The 13,833-nt window shown below is 57.8% G+C and overlaps 2 protein-coding genes across 6 annotated transcripts; one reads left to right on the top strand and one right to left on the bottom strand.

Moving 5' to 3' along the window:
- Nucleotides 1-1,552: 1,552 nt before the first annotated feature.
- GPR137 (G protein-coupled receptor 137) lies at nt 1,553-5,568 on the bottom strand. 2 transcript variants are annotated; one of them, XM_037053057.1, is made up of 8 exons: nt 5,480-5,568; nt 3,928-4,326; nt 3,794-3,843; nt 2,860-3,085; nt 2,592-2,741; nt 2,353-2,481; nt 2,123-2,241; nt 1,553-1,857 (listed from the first exon to the last, which is right to left on the bottom strand). In XM_037053057.1, exons 2-8 carry the CDS (start codon nt 4,282-4,284, stop codon nt 1,698-1,700), a joined length of 1,191 nt encoding a protein of 396 aa, XP_036908952.1. In that variant the 5' UTR covers nt 4,285-4,326; nt 5,480-5,568; the 3' UTR covers nt 1,553-1,697. The 2 variants fall into 2 exon arrangements, with proteins under 2 accessions (XP_036908952.1, XP_036908951.1); XM_037053056.1 differs by lacking the exon at nt 5,480-5,568 and having other exon boundaries at nt 3,928-5,120.
- BAD (BCL2 associated agonist of cell death) lies at nt 5,164-13,401 on the top strand. Of its 4 annotated transcripts, none has more exons than XM_037053062.1 (4): nt 5,164-5,183; nt 6,490-6,684; nt 12,098-12,288; nt 12,911-13,401. In XM_037053062.1, exons 2-4 carry the CDS (start codon nt 6,498-6,500, stop codon nt 13,034-13,036), a joined length of 504 nt encoding a protein of 167 aa, XP_036908957.1. In that variant the 5' UTR covers nt 5,164-5,183; nt 6,490-6,497; the 3' UTR covers nt 13,037-13,401. The 4 variants fall into 4 exon arrangements, with proteins under 4 accessions (XP_036908957.1, XP_036908953.1, XP_036908955.1 ...); XM_037053058.1 differs by lacking the exon at nt 5,164-5,183 and adding an exon at nt 5,852-5,964; XM_037053060.1 differs by lacking the exon at nt 5,164-5,183 and adding an exon at nt 6,131-6,214.
- Nucleotides 13,402-13,833: the final 432 nt, after the last annotated feature.

Genomic DNA, 13,833 nt, shown 5'->3' with positions numbered 1-13,833 from the left:
GTCAGCGGCACGGCCCGGGGCTGGACATCATCCCGCTCACCTCTCTGGACTGGAGCCACGCTAATCTCCCAGACCCACTGTGGGGTGGGAGGGGCACCTCCCCGCCCCTGGGGACGGCCTGGCCCTTGGGCTCAGCACTCAGGAGGGAGGGGATCCTGCCAGACAAAAGGTGGGGGATCTTCTCTGGCAAGCTGGACATGGCCCAGGTGGGGTGGGGCCCAGTTCTGGGAAGTCATGCTGGGGCACTTCCTGCCCTTGCTCCTGTGTCACCCACCACCCCTTGGTCCTCCCCGGTGTTCGCCCAGCACGGAGCCAGTGCCAGCAATTCCCCGCCCCCCCCCCCAGGTGCTCAAACTGCCAGGGCCCTGGAAGGTCTTGGAACTCTGCTGCTCTCTGGTCTTTCCCACTTTACAACGCCCATCTCTCTAAAGACCTTGGCTCCTGCCTGGGACCTCAGCCCTTAGGGTGGGTAGTGGAAAGGTGGGCTCTAAGGCCGACCAGCCCCTACCAGTAGGGGGCCTCCACGGTGACCAAACTCCGGAGCCTGCAGGTGCCCACTTGCAGAAAACGATGTTAACTCTCACCTGGGGGGTGCTATTCTGAGCACTAAAGAGGTCAGTATTTGTGAGCCTGGCACACACAATAAAGTGCCCTGCAAACGTTAGCAACTCTCCATTTAATGAGAAGTGACTGTGCCCTCTGCAGAGGCCCCAAAGCCCTGCTGTCAAGTGAAGGGTTCCGAGACAGGCTCAGTGCTAGGTCCGTGTACAGAAGACAGACCCTCCGATAAATAACTCCCAGCCGTGGGACAGATCTGCCAGGGGCCATGGTTGCAGAGGGCAGTAACTGCTGTTAGGGGTGACCAGAGAAGGGGGCCCCGGGAGCACCAGGCAGACTGTGGGGGCAGCCCACCCTACCGGCCAAACCCACACCTGGTAGGGAGAAGGGGGCTGCCCAGTTAGGGGCCAACCCCTCCTCCGCAGGCCCCAAACTAGCCCGCCCTGGACCTCAAGGCCAGGCTGGGTGTGATGGCAGGGAAGCAGGGAAGCAGGGTCTGCGGAAGCCCCAATCCACCGGGGCATGAGAGGCATTATAGCCACAGAACCACAGTGCCACCAGACCAGGAGGGGACACAGTTCCCTGACCCAGAGAGGGGAGGCAGCTAAAAGAAGTAACATTGGAAGCCAGCCTTGAGGTAAGAGTAGCGATTATTCCAGTAGGGAGGGGACTGGAGTAGGAGCAGGGCACTTCCGGTCTGTCTTCCCTCCAGACTGCAGGCTCCTCCCTCTCCCTACCCACCAGCCTTGGGAGGAAAGAAGCCCCCATCAGAGGCCGGTGTCTGATCAGCTTTCAGCCAAACAGTGGTTCAAGAAGCACAGACAACTGGCAGAGGGTGGTTGGCCTGGGGCACAGACACTGTTTATTGAGTGGCAGACACGGGAGAGGTAGCTGGCTCCAGCGGAGAAGCGGAGGCGGCAGGTCATGCCCGGGTGCTGTGCGCATCTGGTAGCCAGGGCCATGCCCCCATCCTGGGGACTGGCACAAACTCACTGCAATAGAAGTAGCAAGGAGCCGGCCAGGGGAGGAGGTGACCACAGCCCCTGGGATTCTGGGCAAGATGCAGCAAATGAACTTGGCACAGGGGTCTGGGGTGGGAGGGATTGGGGTCTGGGTGTTCTGGGGAGAGGTGGAGGGGGTCACGTCTGTGGAGTGGAATAGAGACTGTGGTGGTGGCTGCCTGGGCCCAGCACCTGGGAGAAGAGCAGAGGAGTGGTCCGCGTCTGGCTGCCCCCGGACCAGCCTGGCTCCCGCCCGATGGTGCCATACCAGCTGCCGGAGCCTAGACTGCCGGACATGCTGCAGAGAGAGAAACAGAGTTGGTGCCAAGGCAGTGACCAGGGAGGGAGAGAGGCTGACGGCAGAGCCCACTGACCCAGACATCCCAGGATCCAGGGCTTGAACACTGCGGACAGTGGCAAAGTGCGTCCTTGGGGCAAAAGGGGGACAGCAGAGGGCCCCCACCCACTGCAGGTGGACTCCAAGGCCAGGGCAGGGGCTGGATGACAAGACTCAGCTTTAGGTCCCCAGCTCCATGGAGCAAGCCAGAGCTCAAGGGTCCTACCTGGTGCTCTCGCCCTGGCCATGCTCCCAGGAGCAGCTCTCCTCCTCGCAGTGCCCGGCCCGGTCAAAGAAATAGGAACGGGAGCCAAAGACCTGCCCATTGAGGATGCGGCTGGTGCTCTGGGGGAGGAAGCCACCACTGATGTTCTCCTGTCCCATGCTGGCCTCCCACAACCACCCCAGGCTCCAGCCTGGGCTGTCCCAGCACCACCCAGACAAGCTGGCCCTCACCAGGTCCTGCGGAGGCCGGTGCACCCGGAAGAAGCCCACCAGCAGGGTGGTTGGCAGCAGCTCCCACACAAAGAGTATGAGGCCAAATACCAGGTAGCCTTTGTTCCCCAGGTCATTCACCAGGTCCGCCTGTGGGAAAGCAGGGGCTCATGCCACTCGGCAACTGTGCCGGTGGGGCACCTGGCCAGGGCCTAGGAGCCACGGCCACTAAGAGGGCAGCAGGCATGCCGAAGGCCCACCTGGTCGGAGACGTTGTACCAGTCATAATCAAAGGCATCCAGCCGGCTCCGGGGAGCCAAGGCCAGGGCTGCCAGGTTGTAGCAGGCTCGACTGGCATACAGCAGGACCATGGCACCACCCATCGCAGCTGCCTGGCACACACTGGTCCCCTGGCACAGATGACAACAAGGGACCCTCAGGGAGGGGAGGCTCCAGCTTCCCCTCTAACCCTGAAGACCAAAGCCCAAAGACCCCAAAGGACACCAGGCACCAGGCATGTGACCCTACCTTGGCCTCCAGGTAGATGCTGGTGGAGGGTGCCCGCCGGGCAACAAGGCAGAGGCAGGCAGCAAGAGAGAGTGCGCAGATAACAAACAGGGAGTCGCTCACCAGGACGCGCACCAGCAGGAGGGCCCAGGGCTGCGCCCGACGCCGGCGGGACAGCACAGCACACAGCACATTCACCAGCAGAAAGAGCAGCGAGGCCCCCACGAAGGCCCCTCGGACAGCCAGCCTGCAGCCCACAGCACCGTCAGCCCCATCACTGCCCTCGGTGCTCACCCACCACCTAACCTCCCCCAGTGCCCACCAGAACCGCAGGCCATCCGGTCCGAACCATGCCCCTCCAGTTTTGCAAGTGGGGAAACTGAGGCCCAAGGAGGTCAGAAGGTGACTGACAGTTGTGATAACAGTGGAAGGAGCCCACTCGGTGTCAGAAATCTGGGCCTAAGTCCTGGCTGGGCCTAAGCCCTGGCTGTGCCTCCAGCCACATCTATGACCTTGAACATGGTGCTTTACCTTTCTGGGCCTCAGTTTTTGCATCTCTCAAGTGGAGATAACAGCCTCACATGTCAGTTGCAAAAATTAGAGATGTTTGTAAGAGCTCTTAATAAACTGCAAAATGCTGTACAGATGACAGGAATATTGCCACCCAAGGTCACCCAGAAGTGGTTTGGTGTTGGAGCTTCCGAGGGCTAGAGCCTCCAGCTCTTTCTCTGTCACAGATGATCCTGGTACCCCCTCCCCAATGGCTTCTCTTCCTGTTGCCCATCACGCATGCAACGCCCCTGCTGAGCCATCTGCGCCAGGTGCTTCACTTTCCCCAGCTTCTTCACAAACACTCCCTGAACTGTCCCTACCTTAGCCCCGCCACAAGGGAAGGGATAGACACCAGGCTGCTCCTGGCCTAGGGGCTGAGCCCACCAGTATCCTGAGTACTTACAAGCCTCGGCTCATCTCTGGCCGACGCTTCGCCTTGGCCTTGAACACCACCTGGGAGCAGAGATGCTCATTATTCCTTTGTACCCTTGAGGCTTGCGGCCCCACAGCCCAAGCCCACCCGGCTACCACAGTTACCTGGGCAAAGTAGAGGTTCATGAGCGTCAGTGTGAAGAACTGCAGGCAGACAGGGCAGCAGTAGAGAAGCCAAAAGGGCAAGGGCCCCAGGCGGTTGGCTCGGGGTGTATCTCGGAAGTAGAAGGAGAAGAGGGTGGTACGCAGAGCAGCCCAGAGCAGACAGAGTGCCAGGAACACCGTCTGATAGCTGAGACGCTTGTGCCCGTACAGGAGCACCAGCCACAGCTGGGCATAGACGGAGAAGAAGAGCAGGGCATACAGAGTGGTGTAGGCCGCAGTCAGCCCCAGGGTCACAGCTGGTGGCAGCGCAGGCACCAGACCAGCAGCAGGCACCAGGCCAGACAGGTTACTCTCCATGTCAAGGAGGGAGGCCTGAATCCTGATACAGAGATGGAGGGGCTGGCAGGGGGCCAGAGAAATAAAAATAAATATGGAGGGGTGGGAGGTGCAGGGTGCAGAGGCACAGATGGGGAGCTCAGGAGGAAAGGAGTTGTGGCTGGCCAGGCCCTTCCCTGAAACGGAGGGACATTTGCCCTTGCAGCAGCCCTAGCAGCCCGGCACTGGCAGCCTGGGGCTGGGCCCTTCACTCAGGAGCGTGGAAGGACAGTCTCTCCTCTCCAGGGCTGAGGGTGGAAGGCGTGGGGGTGGGGAGTGTCGCCGCCCTGGGCCGGTCCCAGAGCCAGGAGCTTGGAGTTGCAGAGGCTGAGGAGAGGGGCACTTGGCCTTGGTCGCTCCAGTCGTCCCGGCAGGAGGGGGAGAGCCGGCCGATGCCCGTCGGTTCTGGGCAGCGGTCGCTGCTGGGGGCGCTCAACACCCAGCTCTCCCCCTCCTCAAACTGGAGGCTCTCTCCCCTCCAACAATCCAGATGGGGTGGGGGGCCTCTGCCTTCAGTCCTGAATTTCCGGACGCTGCCAACCCACCCTCCACTGAGTCCACTATCCAGCCGCGGGAGGCGGTCGACGCCAGGCCCTCAGTCCGCCTCTGGGGGAGCCGGCTCCGGTCGCTGGGACCCGGAGCTCCGGGGCTCCAGCTCCCTGGCTCCAGCGGCTCCGCCCCCTCTTGCGCCTGCGCGGGCGCCGTTTGCTACGCAAATTGAGTAGGATCTAACCACCCGCGCCCCAACCCCACAACCTCGCGCCGCACCCCGGGCGTAGTAGTTCGAGAATGGGTAGGAGCTACGCCGCCGCCGCCGCCGCCGCCGCCGCCCCCCTCCCCCGCCAAGCGCCAGGAGTTAGGAGAGGCGGCGGGCGATCGAAGTACTGAGGCAGCACCGTATTCGGCCGGCGCCCGGGCGGGTTGTGTCCATGGCCACCCGCCCTTGCCTGTTTGCGGGGTCGCCAGTTCCCACGCTTCTCTACCCCATAGCCAAACCGAGATCGCGCCACCGGGCCGAGGGCGGCAACAACTTCCCCTCGCCCTGTCTCTGAAGAAAACTTCCGCCCACAGCCAAGATGGCCTCTGGGCCCCGCCCTCTGGTCCAGAATCCGCAAAGCCCCGCAGCACCCGGAGGCCCACCAGTCCTCCGCCCTAGCCGACCGCGGTTCCTGCTCACCTGGCCCGCCGCTTGCCAGGCGCGAAGCCCCTGCGAGTTCTACGGCCACCCTCACCGGGGCCCTTATCCCTTCTCCTGTTCTTCGACAGTCATCCTGCCAGGGAGGAGGCCCCCTCGCTTATCTCTAGGGCTCCCCAGATGGCGTGGGGAGTGGTGCCCGTGATGCGTGCGCTGCGAGGTTCCCACAGTGCGCGGGAGGAGGGACCCGGTCACCCAGTCCAGACGGCGTAGTAACAACGGCAACAACGATGCATGCTAGGGCTGAACTTCAATGATGCCTTTGTTAAGTGCTTCCACCCACAGTAATCACGACTTGGTTTACAAAGTTCACTGGTCCCTGGGGGAAGTGTCATTATCCCCATTTCACAGGGGTGGAAACTAAGGCCCAGAGGGGATGAAGGACTTGGCAACAGAAGCTAGCCCCGAGGTTCCAAATTCTCTGTGCGCCCCAGAGAATCCTTCATCCGCTTCCATACATGCCCCAGGTACAAGGAAGTTGGGAGAAGAGCACCCGGAGACCAGGAAGGAACTCAGGAGGAAGGCGGTGGGCGGGGAGCAGGTCGGGCGGCGAGGGCGGGGCCTGGGTCGACAGTGGCTCCACCTCCTGGTGACATTTCGATAGCTGATTGGGCCGGGCCGGTGACAGTTCCCGTTGCCCGGGCAGCTAGAGCCAGGCTCCCTCAGTGCGAGAGGGAGGCGCAGGCCGGGGTCAGGGGCCTCGAGATCGGGCTTGGGGTGAGACTTGCGTGCCGACTTTACGGGCGGGTCGAGCGGGGTCTCGGGTAGGAGTCCGGGGCTCCACAGCACCAGGGCTCTGGAAGGAAATTTAGATCCCGGGTGGACAGGCTGAGCTCCCGGCCAGACTCAGAAGACAGACGGGGGCCTGGGAGGCAAGGCGGATCTGGGGTCCTAAGGTGGGAGAGGGAACCTGGGGCGCCTGCTCCCCCCGCCACTGCCAGCCACCGTTTGCCCCAGCTCTGCCCTAACTACCCACCATCTTGTCCCTACAGCCCAGAGCATGTTCCAGATCCCAGAGTTTGAGCAGAGTGAGCAGGAAGACTCCAGCCCTGCAGATAGGGGCCTGGGCCCCAGCCCCACAGGGGACCAGCCTCCAGGCTCCAGCAATCACCGGTGTACGGCCCCAGGCCTCCCGGGGGAAGCTGGTCGTCAGCAGGGCCAGCCAGCCAGCAGAAGCCACCATGGAGGTAGGCACCCCCCCACCCCAACCTTCTGCCTGTTCACTTTGCCCCCAGCCCAAGAACTCCCTGCACCTCAGCCTCATCTATACTCATTGGGTGGCTCTGAGTAAGTCCCAACTAACTTGGGCCTCAGCTTTCCTCTTCTGTAAAATAGAGCAATTAATCACCACCATGTAGGGCTGTTAGGATAATTAGCAGAATACACAAGAAGCACTTAATTATAGTGTTGGTGCTTAGGACATGCTCAAATAATGTAGCTGTCAGCGTAGGACCACAACAGAAATCACTGGGAGTCAACCAGTGAACCAGAAAGGGGAAGTGACTTGCCTAAGGTCACACTTATTTGCCAGTTTCTTTGGGTAGAGGGCTTAAGCCTCCACGGTCCCCTGGGCTTCCAGCCCCCAGGTCTGTGCCTGCCCACCCTGTGATTCACACCCACACCAGACTGTCCTTGCCAGCTGCTGGGGGCAGGTGACCCCAAGAGGCAGACAGCTCTCCCAGGCTGCTGGTCTGTGTCAGGGTGGGGAAGCAGAGCTGAATGGAAGGATGGGCACTGGAGAGGGCAGTGGCCATTTCTCAGTTTCCACCTCCCAGGACCCGGCACAGGCCTTGGCACTTCAAAGAACCACAGGGATCTTCTGAGAACAAAAATCATGTCCCTTGCCTGCAGAAACCTAAATGACCCTCTCCCCATTTTCAGGAGCAAGAAGGCTGACTTAGGTCTTGTCCCTGCCCCATTCACACACACTGTCAAGCTGAACTCCACAGACTTTCTCTAACTTCTGGATCTTTGCCCTTTGCTGTATTTCTGCTCACAGCAGCTTCCCCCTCCCACCTGGCTGTTCCTCCTCTGTATCGGGTGTTTAATCTGTGCCTGCGCTGTCCCAGCTGCCAGGGGCACATCAGTGAACAGAGGAGATAAAGCCCTTTCCCTTGTGGTGCCTGTATTCTAGTCAGTGGGGGACTTGAGCCATAAACAAACAAGTAAACGATACACTGAGCTAGGTGATGACACATGCTGGGCAGCAGTGTGAGAAAGTCTTTACTTTCTCTGGATCAGGAGTGCTGGGGGCTGGGGTCCGCCACGCTCAGAAGCACCATTGGAGCAAAGAGTGGAAGAGATGGAGCAGGAGCCACCTCCTCTCTGTGCAGAGATCTTGAAGGGATGGGCGAGAATGCAAAGGCCCTGAGGCCAGTGTGGCCTGAGGGATGAGTGAGGGGAGGGGAGCTGAAGAGACTCCAGGGAAAGAGCCGAAGGGGCAGCTTGGCAGGGCCTTGAAGGCAGCACAAGGCTTTGGTATTTCCTTAGAGTGAAAAATTGGGAGGGCTCTGCATACAGTCCAGTGATCTGATTTGGTCTCCAGAGCGTCACTCTGCAAGAGGAGCAGTGAGCCTGTGGGCTGCTTGGGATGAACTTGCTGATAGTGATCAGTCTATCAGTGAACCTATCTCAGTCCCAGGTTCTGCCCCTGGGAATGAGAGTGAGGGGAGGGCGGGAAAGGAAGTCAAAGAAAGAAAAGCCAGGAGGCGGGGAAGGCCTGCTTCTGTTCTATGGATGAAGACTGGAGTGGCCAAGGAGGGAGTGGCAGGGGGCTGGAGTAGCCTTCCTGGGTAAACTAGGGGTGTGGCTTGGGGCTGGGGGATGCCTGAGCCACAGAGGAGAGGGCTGGCACAACCTGAGAAACTAGATTTCAGGAGGAGGGCATGAGAATGGTCTGAAGTAGCAATAAGGAGCCAAGGGGTTGCCAGACTCAGCCGTGAGGAGGGCTGCTGGGGAGAAGATAGAAACCACTAGAGAAGACTCTACAGGATTTATTAAACTTTTGACCTACTTTTCAATGTCTAAAAAAGCAAATGATTTTTCCATAAAAGATCCTCAAGTGCCAATAACCTGCTAGAGCCACTGCCTTCCTCTAGATCCCCTCACTCTTCATACTCCCTGCCTCCTGGGCCCGCTGGACTGTGTCCCCAGGGCAGCGTCTGCAGCCACCTTGTGTACTGTGACAGGTCAGTACATAGCCCAGTGCCTGGGAGGGGCAGGTACATGGGGAGCTGTGGATATGGATGGTGGAGAGAGGAGGAAGGACACCCAGTGGGAGAAAGAGCACAGCACTAGGCACCAGGGCCAGACTGCAGAGTTGAAACAGCTTCACCCTTAGCAGGTTGAGCTTGAGCAGGTTAGTTAACTCTCTGCCTCAGCCTCCTCTGTGAAGTGGAACTAGAACCATGCCCACGCTCTGAGCAAACCTGAGGGTTGCCATTCATTCAGCAGAGAGGAAGATATGAATAACCAATACCCCTGATGACAGGCAAGTAAAGCCTAGGTTAGAACTAGGGTGGAAGGGCTTGAAGGCCACGCCAAGGAGTTTGGACTTTATCTCATAAACAATAGGGAGCCATGGAGGGCTTCAGGTAGAGGGCTGGCACAGCTGGGTTTAGAACAGGGGTTGGCAGACCGTCGCCTCTTTTTATATAGGCCATGAGCTAAAAATGGTTTTTATATTTTGAAATAGCTGACAACAATCCAATGGCATTTTATACTATGTGAAAATAACGTGGAATTCCACTTCCGTGTCCCTAAATAAAATCTGAGTGGAATACAGCCGTGCACAGTTGTTTACATAGTGCTCGTGGCTCTGCCCAGCTATTTCCACAGCACTGAGTAGGTGTGACACAGACTGTGAGGTCTGCAGTGCCCCGAAGATTCACTCTCTGACCCTTACAGAAAACATTTGCCAGCTCTCGCTTTCTGATTTTGTCAGTGCTGAGCAAGATGGGGATATAGGGCTTTGGTGCCCCAAATGGCTTTGGGGTGCACAGGAAGTCGGGGCTGGGGCTTGCAGCCCCCAAGAAGCACCAGGGGCTGCATTGCAGGGGGCAGGCAGTGTGAGGGCACCTGCTTGTGGAAGAGCAGGATCGGAACAGTCCTGCGTGGTGGCAGAGTGTCACTGCCTCCTTAGTTTTCCCCTCTGCCAAATGCAGACAGTGAGTAACCTCCCTCCTAGGGCGCGATGAGGCCATAATGAACGAACGCCCAAGAAGCACTTCTACATGTTGGTACATCTAGTCTTGTAATTCCTGGGTGAGGCAGCTGTGCCCAGACCAAGTGCCCATCTGCAACTCACTCACCTGCCTACTCTGGCTGGGCCGCTGTCAACTGTGGTGGTTATTTGGGTTCTTAGGGCTAGTAAAGGGGAATAATAGGTGACATTTCCTGAGCACTTAAGTGGCCAACCCTGTGACCCCAGGGAAGTTCTTAACGATTAGGTGTATCCATTTCTTCATCTGTAAAACAGGGAGAACTTGGCAGCCACCTCACCGGGAAGGTCGGAGGCTGCGGGACTGAAAGCAGGAGTGTGGTTGAGGTGGGACCCACCTGTCAGCGGGCCCACACCCTACAGAACTGGAAAGTGCTCTGCAGATGGACTTGATCCTATCAGGGGTCTTTTTCTTCCCAGCTCCTCTGGTTTCTGTCCCCAATCCCCACTCTTTTTTTTTAAGTGTTTTTTAAAAATATTTTATTTATTTATCTTTAGATGGGAAGGGAAGGAGAGAGGAAGGAAACATCAATGTATGGTTGCTTCTCGTGCATCCCCTGCAGGGAACTGGCCCCTGCCGGAAACTGGCCTGCAACCCAGGCATGTGCCCTGACTGGGAATCGAACCTTGATCGTCTGGTTCGCAGGCCCGCGCTCAATCCACTGAGCTACACCAGCCAGGCCAATCCCCACTCTTGATTTAGCTGTCTGTTCCCCACTCCCATTTGGATCCCCAAAGTCTTTACAGTGTCCCTACCTGACCTCGGCCTGGGCTTTGGTGACGCTCAAAACAGCCAGGCACCCTGAACACTTGACCTAAGCCTTTCTGGATCCAGCCCTCTCTCTGCTTTTTTTTTTCTTTAAAGATTTTATTTATTTATACTTAGAGAGAGGGGAAGAGAGGGAGAGAAACATCAATGTGTGGTTGCCTCTCATGAACCCCTCACTAGGAATCTGGCCTGCAACCTAGGAAAGTGCCCTGACTAGGAATCGAACCAGAGACACTTAGGTTCTCAGGATGGCATGCAATCCACTGAGCCATACCAGCCAGGGCCTTTTTCTGCTTCTTGGCTTTCTCAGCCGTGTATCTGAAGCTGGGACTCATCCCCTTGAGCTGAACCACAGGGGTTGGCTGAAGGTCTTCTGGAGGGAGAACAAGACAGTTATCCCCCAGCTTCAAGACCTGGCCTAAATCTTGCTTCCTTCAAAAAGCCTTCCTTGACCGGGCCCTGCCATGGATGCTGGGCATGTTCTCAGCACCTGTTCTAGGCCCATCTTCCACTCTCTTAGCTCCAGGTTTTTGCTCCTGGAAGTGGTTCTCAGAGTTGGTCTGGGTATGGGGTTGGAAGGAGTGAGGGCCTGGCTCACAGTACACAAGCCATACAAACTCCCGACACAGTAGAGGTGCTACATTTGAATAATGACCCATGGTGCACTTTCAGCTCACAAAGCACTTTCACGTTCTATTTTATGTGACCTTTACACAGGAAGGAATAGGTTTATCCCTGCATGGAGGTGAAGACACAAGCCTCAGAGTGCAGAAGGGTGTTTGGACGAGGGAAGTGGTGAAGCTCATGGAATAATCATTGGACCTTGGATTCCAATGAAAGTCTAGGCACTTCCAGCCCCAGAGCTTCACAGTTGTGTGACCTTGGGCAAATCTTAACCTCTCTCTGTAAGCCTCTGTCTTCTCATCTGTGGAACAGATGTTAGTCTGTGGGCAAGGTTAGTACTCACTTCCCAGAATGGTTAGGAGCATAATGAGAGTGCCCTGGGCCTAGCACACAGTAAGTGCCTCATATTACCTAAAAAACATCAGGGCACTTCCTCCCCGGCAGGTGCTGTGGGAGGTGAAAACATGCTGCTGGCAGGTTCTGGCTGGGTGGGGGGGGGAGGTGAGGTGGGGGGGGGGGCTCCTGTAGGCAGCAGTGAAACAGATGAGCAACAGCAGGTGGCTTTCGGAGTTGGAGTTCAGCCCTGCCTGGCTGGGGCAGGACACCGTCATCCAGGGAACTGCTCTCCTCTGCTAGAGAATGGAAATGATTCGAGAGCTAACAACTCCGTGGACTTGCACTAATAAATATAACTTACTATTTATTATGCCCTTATTTTGTGCCAGGCACGGGGAAGGTCCTTTACATACTAAGGCTCTAGCCCATTATTGGGGCTCAATTAAGATTTGTGGGGTTAATGAGAAGTTAATTCGAATCTTCACAAAAAGCCCCAGGAGCTTCCCTCTATTTATAGATGAGGGAACCGGACCTCTGAAAGGTACACTCTGATGTGCACACGAATACATCAGCAAGCCGATGGAGTTAATAATGCTGGGGGCTCAGAGGAGTTGATATTCACGTAATCCCGGCACTGTCGATGTCTCTGTAGGCGCTGGATCTGTGGAGCCCCGGAGTCGCCACAGCTCGTACCCCGAGGGGACCGAGGAGAATGACGAGATCGAGGAGGAGCCCAGCCGCTTCCGCGGCCGCTCGCGTTCGGCGCCTCCCAACCTCTGGGCTGCACAGCGCTATGGCCGCGAGCTCCGGAGGATGAGCGATGAGTTTGAGGGTTCCTTCAAGGTGAGCGCGAACAGTACGAAGGGGAAGGACTCGTGACGGAGCATGCTGGGACCTGTACTTCCAGGTCACCTCCCACCTGCCTCGTCCCCCTCGGAGTCCCAGGGCTTGTTGGAATCTGTAGTCCTAACCCCGGACGCTACCTGTCGCTTCCTGAATCCCAAAGCATGCTGGGATCTGGAGTCCACACCGGCTCCAGAAGGTCAAGATTTGGGGCCCCTAAATCCATGGAACTCAAGGCATGCAGGCTTCTGTGTTCCTAGCCAGCCCCTTCTGGGTGTCTGGCTTGTTTGCCTTCAACTTTGGAACCACTTCTTTAATTCTCAAATTGCGATCCCATCTTCCAGGTAGTCTCCGGCTCTGGTGCTAACATACAGGGTCCACCTACATGTCCTCTCCCAGTTCCCAGCACAGAGCGTCTGGGGTCTAACTCGTCCCATTCCTAAGGGCCCAAACAAGCGACCTCTCTTGCTTAGGGAAGTGGCCTAGAAGACCCTCTCGATACAGGACATGCTGGGAGCCTTGGTCTTCATCTCCACGGGTTCTCAGGGATGGGATTCCGGGAGTGGCGGGCTGTGACTCCGGCTGCTAATTCATTGAACCCTTTCTTCCTCCCACCCCTAAGGGACTTCCTCGCCCTAAGAGCGCAGGCACAACGACGCAGATGCGGCAAAACTCCAGCTGGACGCACATCTTCCAGTCCTGGTGGGATCGGAACTTGGGGAGAGGAGGCCCCGCCCCCTCCCAATGACAGTCCTTCCCACACTCCGAGGCTTCCCCTGCGTGTGTCGCCACCGGCAGCCATCTTGCGTGTGGGCGGAAGTCGTTTCCGAAGGCCTAGCCTATGCAAAAAGAGGATCAAGTCTCTCCTTTTCAGAAGGCGTTCTGACCCAGAGCCCGATTCCCTTCCGGAGTTTGCCGGGAGTCTTCGAGGGTTTGGTCCCATCGGAAGTTTGGAAGTTTTTCCGCCCTCAGCAGCTAGAAGTGGGTTGCGCCAGGCACCTACGCCGTCGCTAGTCGGGATAACTAACTTCACCAGAACGCTTTCCTCCGCGGTGAAAACTGCGAGCCGACGCTCGCCACGAACTGTGCTAATAAAGTCCACATCTCTGCTGCGGATTCTGTCAGTCGCTGGGGGCTAGCGGGTAGCGCTAGCACTATTTAAGAGAAGGGAAACAGCCTCTTTCTGAATGACATCCTGGAACCGAGACCAGGAAAGGGTCGACAGGCGAGCAGAGCCAGGACTTCTTGGCTTCGGGGAAGCAGAGTGCAGTTGGGCCCCAGGGACCTCCAGGGCCCTTATCTCTAATCTGGTAATTGGGAACCGCAGGCCGACCGGCCGCTGGAATTCTGCGCTCTCCAAACCGTGCCGCTGTCCCCCAGGGAAGGTCATTTGTTCCTATTTGGGTCAGTCCTTTAGAACAGCTACTGTGTGGCCGGCTTGGGGCCAGTGCTGCTAAGGGAACTGGCAGGGCGCGCAGGACGGGGGAGGGGATGGTGGAAGGCTAGGCCAAGGGCTGTGAATAGAGTGATAACTAGGGAACTAGA

The sequence above is a fragment of the Sturnira hondurensis genome, unplaced genomic scaffold (assembly GCF_014824575.4).
Source record: "Sturnira hondurensis isolate 20B ecotype Veracruz unplaced genomic scaffold, ASM1482457v3 Scaffold0007797, whole genome shotgun sequence".
NCBI lineage: Eukaryota > Metazoa > Chordata > Mammalia > Chiroptera > Phyllostomidae > Sturnira > Sturnira hondurensis.
This window is presented reverse-complemented; position numbering and strand designations above follow the sequence as displayed.

Coding starts and splice junctions, on each gene's coding strand:
- BAD (XM_037053058.1), top strand. CDS start 5,874: ATGAAGGACTTGGCAACAGAAGCTAGCCCCGAGGTTCCAAATTCTCTG. Junction 6,685..12,097: donor CAGCAGAAGCCACCATGGAG/GTAGGCACCCCC, acceptor ATGTCTCTGTAG/GCGCTGGATCTGTGGAGCCC. Junction 12,289..12,910: donor AGTTTGAGGGTTCCTTCAAG/GTGAGCGCGAAC, acceptor CCCACCCCTAAG/GGACTTCCTCGCCCTAAGAG.
- GPR137 (XM_037053057.1), bottom strand. CDS start 4,284: ATGGAGAGTAACCTGTCTGGCCTGGTGCCTGCTGCTGGTCTGGTGCCT. Junction 3,086..3,793: donor CCAGAGATGAGCCGAGGCTT/GTAAGTACTCAG, acceptor TGTGGGCTGCAG/GCTGGCTGTCCGAGGGGCCT. Junction 2,242..2,352: donor ACCGGCCTCCGCAGGACCTG/GTGAGGGCCAGC, acceptor TTCCTCCCCCAG/AGCACCAGCCGCATCCTCAA.